Source organism: Nansenia antarctica (genome assembly GCF_963989245.1).
Source record: "Nansenia antarctica genome assembly, chromosome: 20".
NCBI lineage: Eukaryota > Metazoa > Chordata > Actinopteri > Argentiniformes > Microstomatidae > Nansenia > Nansenia antarctica.
In genome coordinates, this window is record NC_137693.1 from 6,339,478 (window position 1) to 6,347,173 (window position 7,696).

At 41.2% G+C, this 7,696-nt stretch overlaps 1 protein-coding gene across 1 annotated transcript; it reads right to left on the reverse strand.

The window, feature by feature from the left end:
• Positions 1-2,296: 2,296 nt before the first annotated feature.
• Positions 2,297-6,679, reverse strand: LOC308174570 (palmitoyl-protein thioesterase ABHD10, mitochondrial-like). Its single transcript, XM_080549666.1, has 5 exons — positions 6,538-6,679; positions 5,623-5,806; positions 5,333-5,444; positions 4,531-4,668; positions 2,297-4,317 (listed from the first exon to the last, which is right to left on the reverse strand). Exons 1-5 carry the CDS (start codon positions 6,620-6,622, stop codon positions 3,976-3,978), a joined length of 861 nt encoding a protein of 286 aa, XP_080405792.1. The 5' UTR covers positions 6,623-6,679; the 3' UTR covers positions 2,297-3,975.
• Positions 6,680-7,696: the final 1,017 nt, after the last annotated feature.

Below are 7,696 nucleotides of genomic sequence, written 5' to 3' on the forward strand. Positions count from 1 at the left end.
ATACTTTCCTGCACAGGGTTAGGGTTAGGGTTAGACATCTGACAAGGGTTAGACAACATCTGCAAACATTGCTAAGGTGCTAGGCTCACAGGTTAGAAAGGTTCTCACACAGACAGACAGACACACACACACACACACACACACACACAGACACACACACACACACAGACACACACACACACACACAGACACACACAGACACACACACACACACACACACACACACACACACACACACTAGCTGTCAAAGGTTTTAGGCTCACCGGTTAGAAAGGTTCTCACACAGACACACACACACACACAGAGAGAGACACACACACACACACACACACACACACACACACACACACACACACACACACACACACACACACACACACACACACTCAAGCACATACACTTAGCTGTCAAAGGTTTTAGAACACCTACATCTTTCAAGTTTTTATTGACATTTAGCACAAATGCAAAAATGTCATCAACAAATCACTCAATAAGTTGAATTGATCATTTGTTTTTATAGAGTCTCTGATTTGCACAGGAATCAATTACACACTCACACTGTGTCATCACAAACTGAGCAAATGGAGAGGAACAAAATTGCTCAAGAATGTGACCCTGAAGCCTGGGGAGACACATTTCTACAAATCTACAAATTTGAATGGTGGAGGGGGAAAAGCACAGTCGACGGGACAACATCATCTCAGTCACTCTACAAAATGTATCTATAACCAAGTGGCCAAAAATAATCCCTTAATGGAAAATAATCTCATATCCATAATTGTGTTTGCTTTTTACTACAAAGCATTACGTTTAGTGCAAATCCAGCACATGCAATGTAGCTTCCACAACATCAATCGTGTGAAGAATAGTGGGATGTTCGTCACCGGCAGGGACTGGGGAGTTTGTCAGTATCAAGAGAACATTTGTGACATCCTAATCTACACAGTGTGTAATTGATTCCTATGCAAATCAGAGACCCTATAAAAACAAAGATATGAATTCCAAAATTACATAAACTATTATCCTTGCATTAAGATGGACTCAACTTAGAGTGATTTGTTGATGACATTTCAGCATTTTAGCATTTTAAACTTTGCATTGCATTTTACATTTCTATAAAAACTGGGAAAATTGAGGTGTTCTAAAACTTTTGACCTGTAGTGTACTTACTTAGAGCATTGAATTATTTGGAAATAAATTAAACATATACTTACCACTCAGGAGGGCAACAAATATTACAACTCTCATGTTTCTGACCTGAAAAACATGTCTACATCAATGGGTCTGTATATTAAAACATAATGTGCAAGTATAGTAATCATACAGGTCATGTGAAACATGCTTTTGCGAATTTCATTTTAGAGATAATAAATCCATCCATTACATTTTCACTTTGTTAACCTTGGGGCTATTTACAATTAATTAACGACCAGTCCGACTGGTCTTCGAATGGGACAATTGTCTCCAGTTATGCCTAGCTTCTGCAGTTTATGACATATTGACTTTCATAGTATTAATATTACATTTTTCACCTTTTTACCATTGTCAAAATATGCCTCCACTTATAATCCAATCATCCAGAATAGGACATGTGCATTTGGCTAAACACACCCCATTTAAAAGAGTATAATTGCCTGACCCATCTGCACAACAGCAAAAAATCTACTCAACAGAAATATCTTTGAAGATGCAATATGCATCTCATAGCTTCCATTAAACACTATAATTCCACACCTTCCATATTACTGTCAGATATTCCTCTGATGTTTTACAAACCGTACATCATTCATTTATAGGATAAACTGTGGCATAGGTCTTAGGGGAGTTCTGTTAAAGGTAGCAAAAATAAGTCATATTTACCTGAAGCTGAAGTCTTGAACTGTAGCTCAGTAGCATGTGAGAGAGACTCTGGGCCCTCAGAATATCACAGATGGATGTGAACAGGACTTTCTTTCACAGGGTCTGCAGTAAATCCCAAATGAATGAATAGCATCAAGCTTGCAAGGTAGCCACCTATTTCAGTGCCAGAGCTGTAAACAGCTTGGAAATGGGCCCTTTTTTTTTTACACACACACACACACTTGGCTCAGGGAGGTGCTCCATCTTATGAACAAGCCTAGCACTCAGGTTCACATACAAGAGACCCTGTACAGAAACGTCGCCTGTGCCGACTGTAAAATCACGTATTGGCTTACTTCTCTGTAACAGACAAACAAAACCTCTATCTGATTTTGTCAACATCAAGTTTTTATTAATGAAACGCATTATACATGTTATACATGTTAAGAAACGTGATACTTCTTTGGAGATGGCTCACTTAAAAAAACAAAAAACAAGAACTATCGGATGAATAGCATGACGGAATAAAGGAGAGGTGCAGTTTACACACAAAAAGGGAAATGTGCAAACCAAACCCACTGTGTAATATGATTATATCCCCAACAAACAAGAAAAAAACAAAACACAGATAAGTTACCTGGTGACCATCCCTATGTACTTTACTTATCTTTATCGCCTCAGCTTTAAGTGGAATGGTCATCAATTTATATCTAGATATGGCTATAGTGTTTTGGTGAACTGTCAATTCTGTGCTCCTTGCTGCAATCAACAGCGTTGGAGTGAACTATAATCCTGAATAAATATCATCTATAACATCAGCCAGTGATAAGGAACATGTCTCATACGTCGAATTATCCAACAAGATCTAACTTTCATGATCACGGTTGTGCTATCCGAAAAAAACTACTCTCGAGTCCCAAACAATTCTATCTTCCAGTCCAGCACCAGGCAGCAGTATACTTATGATCACTGGGTGTCTTTTCGGATCCACACACAGCTTGAACCAGCGGATCGGAATGTTGACTATACTATACATCACATAACCACGGCCTTGCCAAAAAGGTGCTCCTGTGCCAGTCACCCAGACCAGACTACCATAAGGGCAGTAGCCATCTCAAAGCCAGTGTGCAACCGTTTCTTTGAGATCTGCATCATATTTTTTTTTAAAAGGACATACTAGCAACAAAACCACTAGCAACAACTGAGCTGACACCAAAGTCAACAGTGTCATTAGTTGCGTCGTCAGATAGAGCTCTCTCATTTTTAACAGCTCACTGACATCACTCACAACAGTAAATCCCCCTTTTACACTAAAATAACATCACAATACATGTAAAATAAACACACAGCGATCAAGTCCTTCATCCACGAGTTGTCATGCACGGTCAATAGTTTGCTTTGACCTTGTAAGCAAAATCAAATGTCATGGACAAATCAATACTAAAAGAGAGATATATGTTCGTTCAGCCAGGGCAGCATACAGCCAGTAAGGGCATCAGCCTGGGGGAAAGGGCAGTGCATCATGGACATCAGCATGACAGTTAGTTGAAAGTCCTTCAACAGATCTCTCTCATAAACTCAGTTATTTCTCCTGCCTGAGATATGATGGCACATTGTGAAATGCTAAGTGCTGAAGTGACATTTGCTGCCTCCTACTGGTCATTAAATGCACATGCTTGAATATACAACAAAGGCACATACCTTATCTGCCAATCAAACCATTACATTAACTTGTCTGAGTAAAATGTAAACAAACAAAACTCAAATGTTGTTCACAAGAGGACACACTGATGGGCTGTCGCACTAGGAGTAATCGTAATCCACTGAAGACAGCAGGTTTAATGGAATTACTATCAGACCACATTGTGGGAATAAATAAACTGTTCACACAAAAGCAAAACACTGAAAATAGTGTGAACAAAGTGACATGGCACCAGTACAAAAAAAAAGGAAAAAGATCCCAACATAATGCATGGACAGCCAAGAGAGGAATCAGGAGTTCCTTTCTTCACAGTATGTGTTTTTGTAGTGCTTCGATTGTGTAACACACCCCGGGACAGAACGGCCTGAGTGCGGGCGACTTGAGGTCTGGGTGCTAGTTGTGGTTCACCACAGCATGGTCCTATGGGCCACCTCTCAAACCAAAGTGGTCAACTTGTCTATGAGGTCATCGATGGTGTAGACTATGAGCTTGATGTCGTCCTTCTCTGCCATGCGGTGCTGGCCGTGCTTGCGCAAGGTGACGTCGACGTCGTTGCTGAGCACCCGCTCGGCCACCTGCATGGATATGTGCCAGGGCACATCCCCGTCCTTCATTCCGTGGAGGAGCCGCACAGGGCAAGTCACTGGGATGGGGCTCTGCAGTACGCAGTGCTGCTCCGCCTCTTTCAGGAAGTCCATGGAGAATTTGATCGAGCCCTCTGGGCTGTGTTTGGTAGGAACCACCCACTGCCCCGCCGCTTCAATCTCCTTCCTTGTCTACAATGACAGGGGGCAGGGGAAATGGATAACATTAGATTTTTGGAGTGGGAACAGTTTACAATAAAAACATTTCTGCATGTATTACAATGGCTCACCTTGATTGTTGATACCTGTAAGTTCCATTACATCGAGTGCAGAGACTCTACTCCAAACACACATTCTTTTGGTTCCTCCCTACTCAAAGTAGCTTTATTTGGAATGCTCACTCACCTCTATAGGAAGTGAATTGAAGACGGTGACAAAGTGGTCAGCTGCTGTGGAGATGCCGACCAGGGCTGCTATTCTCTCTGGGCGGGCTATGGCGGCCAGAAGCATCAGCCAGCCACCCATACTGGAGCCCACCAGGATCTGCACCAGAACATGTTAGGCTACGTCAGAGATGACCACCTAATGACTGGACTGAGAGTGGCACATCTGTGATATCTCTACAGCTATAGAATACCCATTCAAGCGTAACCATGGAAATATCATGTACCAGGACAAGTATATTCGGTTGTTAAGTCGTGACGCGTTTCCGGGTCCAACGTTGGCTGAGGCGCTCTCTTCGAAATGCCGCAGTAATAATAATAATTCATTATATTTGTATAGCGCTTTTCCGAGGCTCAAAGACGCTGACAATATGGGAAAAACGGGAAAGTGCTGTGTCCCTTGTTGTACGAATAGATCCGAGTCTAAAAAATATTGAAATGTCATTCTACCGCTTTAGTACACTGGTACTCTGGTGCAGGGAATTCTTTATTTGGACCCGGAAATTGCTAAACATCACACGTGACTTCAGACTTAACAACCGAATAGCCACAATGTCAGATTAGCGTTCTCAATTCACACTCAAAGATTACATGTTTCAGAGGCATAATGAGTAATGATTGCTATACACAATGGACATAAATAATCACGTGCATCTCTGTGATGCCTATTTGGGGATATGGTGTACTATGGGGGTATGGTCTACTATTATGGTCTTTCTTTAGGCAGATGTTCATCCTAATCACACCAGAAGGGATATACTTACTTGCGGCCCCTCCACAAGCTCATCCAATACAAACAGGACGTCTCTCTTCCATGTGCCAACGGTGCCATCTAGCATTTCACCTTCAGATGACCCGCAGCCTGTATAGTCAAACCTAGGAAAGCCCATACATTGACATGATATCACTGTCGCCCGTCTCAATAACAGTGATGCTGGCCAAGAACAATGAAAGGAATGATTTAAAAACGACAATGTAGGCATGTCTGACAGTCTTTTTTTTTTTAAGTATCACAATCTATGTTCTGTCACTGAAAATGGCATAGTTGTCTTGCCTTAGATAAGAGTGGCCTAGTGATTGGCAGAACTCCTCCAGGGCTTCTGCCTTCTGCCCACCCATGTTGGAAGCGAAGCCGGGGATGAAGACCACTCCTGGGCTCTTCCCCTTCACTTTCTTGTAGGCCAGCTTCGGCAGGCCGGGGCGGGTCACGTACTGCACCGTAGACTTGTGTCTCACTGCTGAAAAAATGCAGGAATATAAAAAGACAGTGTTTAACATACCGTAGTTTGTGTTCCTAAATGCTGTGTGTCGACACGTATTCGTGAATTGGCATTTATTTGGGTAATGTAGCTAGTGCTTTTACCCTTTGGCATGGGGACTGAGTTTTTGTTTTGACAAATTAGTGTTAATCCTTTGAAATATATAGATAGGCTACATATAGCAGTTTACCCTCACCACACAACACTTGGGTAATCAGCTCATACATTGAATTACCTATTGACTATGTAACAACAACAACAACAACAACAACAACATGTTTACACAATGTTGTTACTGTAACGATTACAATCATGTCAACACACGGATATGTATGGGAGCAACTTGATGTAGGCTAAAGTCTCAACTCAGTGTCCATGCTTCATCCAATCGGCCTGCTATAGCCAGCTGGTTAGATGAAACAATAGCTAGCTGGTTAGATGAAGCAATAGCTAGCTGGTTAGATGAAGCAATAGCTAAGCTAACCAGTTGGATGAAGCAACATCGTTAGATAGTAACACATTGACCTAGCTTTGCTAATCCATAGCTAACTAAACCTTGTCTACAATTTGCTTTGGGCACACAAGCTAGCCAGACAGCTAGCTAGCTATATGCTAACTACCTTCCTGCCACACCCCCTGTGCTGTACATTGGGTTCCCAGACTGCTAACGCAACCTTGGTAGCTTAGCTTAGTTTCCATTAGCACCTTACCTTGACAGTGAAAACTGAGCGCTTTTCTTTGGGCATGTGTGTGAAAGACTCTGCCAAAACTTCTTATGAGCATTAAGGACGCCATGATTCACTTGGGGAGACTGGGGGAGAGAGGACAAGAGCCCGACCTTCTCTCTCTGACACCGGGGACAGACTGATTAGCTTAGCCGGTCAACCAGCTCCACTCCTGCTGCCACCCCCTGCGCTGGAGGAAAACCTGCCACTTTTAAAAACAATATTACACTCCCAAACCAAAGAGAATCGCCCAAATTAATCTAATGTATGAGAAAATGGCAAAAAAATAAATAAAAGATAATTCGTGAGTTTAGAATTATAAGGTTCTATCTCCATTTTTGTCAAAATTGAGTTTTATTTTTTTTATTTTTTTACATAATCTGATCCATTAGGTGTTTATTAATGCCTGTGTGGTGTTATTTTTAAAAATGTTGACATTTTTGAGTTAGTTAATTTATAAAATACAAAGGTTCCATCTCACAAAACATAATGGAATGTAAAAACTTTGACGCTCAATATCTCTGAACTGCCCTAAACGGAGATAGAACCTTCTCATTCTAAACGGAGATAGAACCTTCTCATTCTAAACGGAGATAGAACCTTCTCATTCTAAACGGAGATAGAACCTTATCATTCTAAACGGAGATAGAACCTTATCATTCTAAACGGAGATAGAACCTTCTCATTCTAAACGGAGATAGAACCTTATCATTCTAAACGGAGATAGAACCTTATCATTCTAAACGGAGATAGAACCTTATCATTCTAAACGGAGATAGAACCTTATCATTCTAAACGGAGATAGAACCTTATCATTCTAAACGGAGATAGAACCTTATCATTCTAAGCTCACGCATTGAGTGCTAGGCTATGGTAATATTATATCGGCTATAATAATAATCGATAACAATCAATAATAATGTTAATTCCAAAATGTTGCAGTGTGAGTTTAGAAGACGACAAGCAAAACGTATTACAGTTTACACACACCTACAGCCTACAGCCCACAGTCGATTGGATCATGCCAGGCTCTCCTCTGTGTTTCACAAATAGTCTAGATAGAATCAGATCTAATTGTTACCTAATAGTAAGTGTAGCCTACATGGATATTAGAGAAGTATAGTTGACACATACAGTATGTATG

Bases quoted from the DNA above. Each gene is read 5' to 3' on its own strand.
- LOC308174570 (XM_080549666.1), bottom strand. From the start codon at position 6,622: ATGGCGTCCTTAATGCTCATAAGAAGTTTTGGCAGAGTCTTTCACACA. The intron at 5,445-5,622 runs GCAAGACAACTA...GGGCTTTCCTAG, and splicing joins CTAGGCCACTCTTATCTAAG to GTTTGACTATACAGGCTGCG. The intron at 4,318-4,530 runs GTGAGTGAGCAT...CTGTCATTGTAG, and splicing joins TCAATTCACTTCCTATAGAG to ACAAGGAAGGAGATTGAAGC.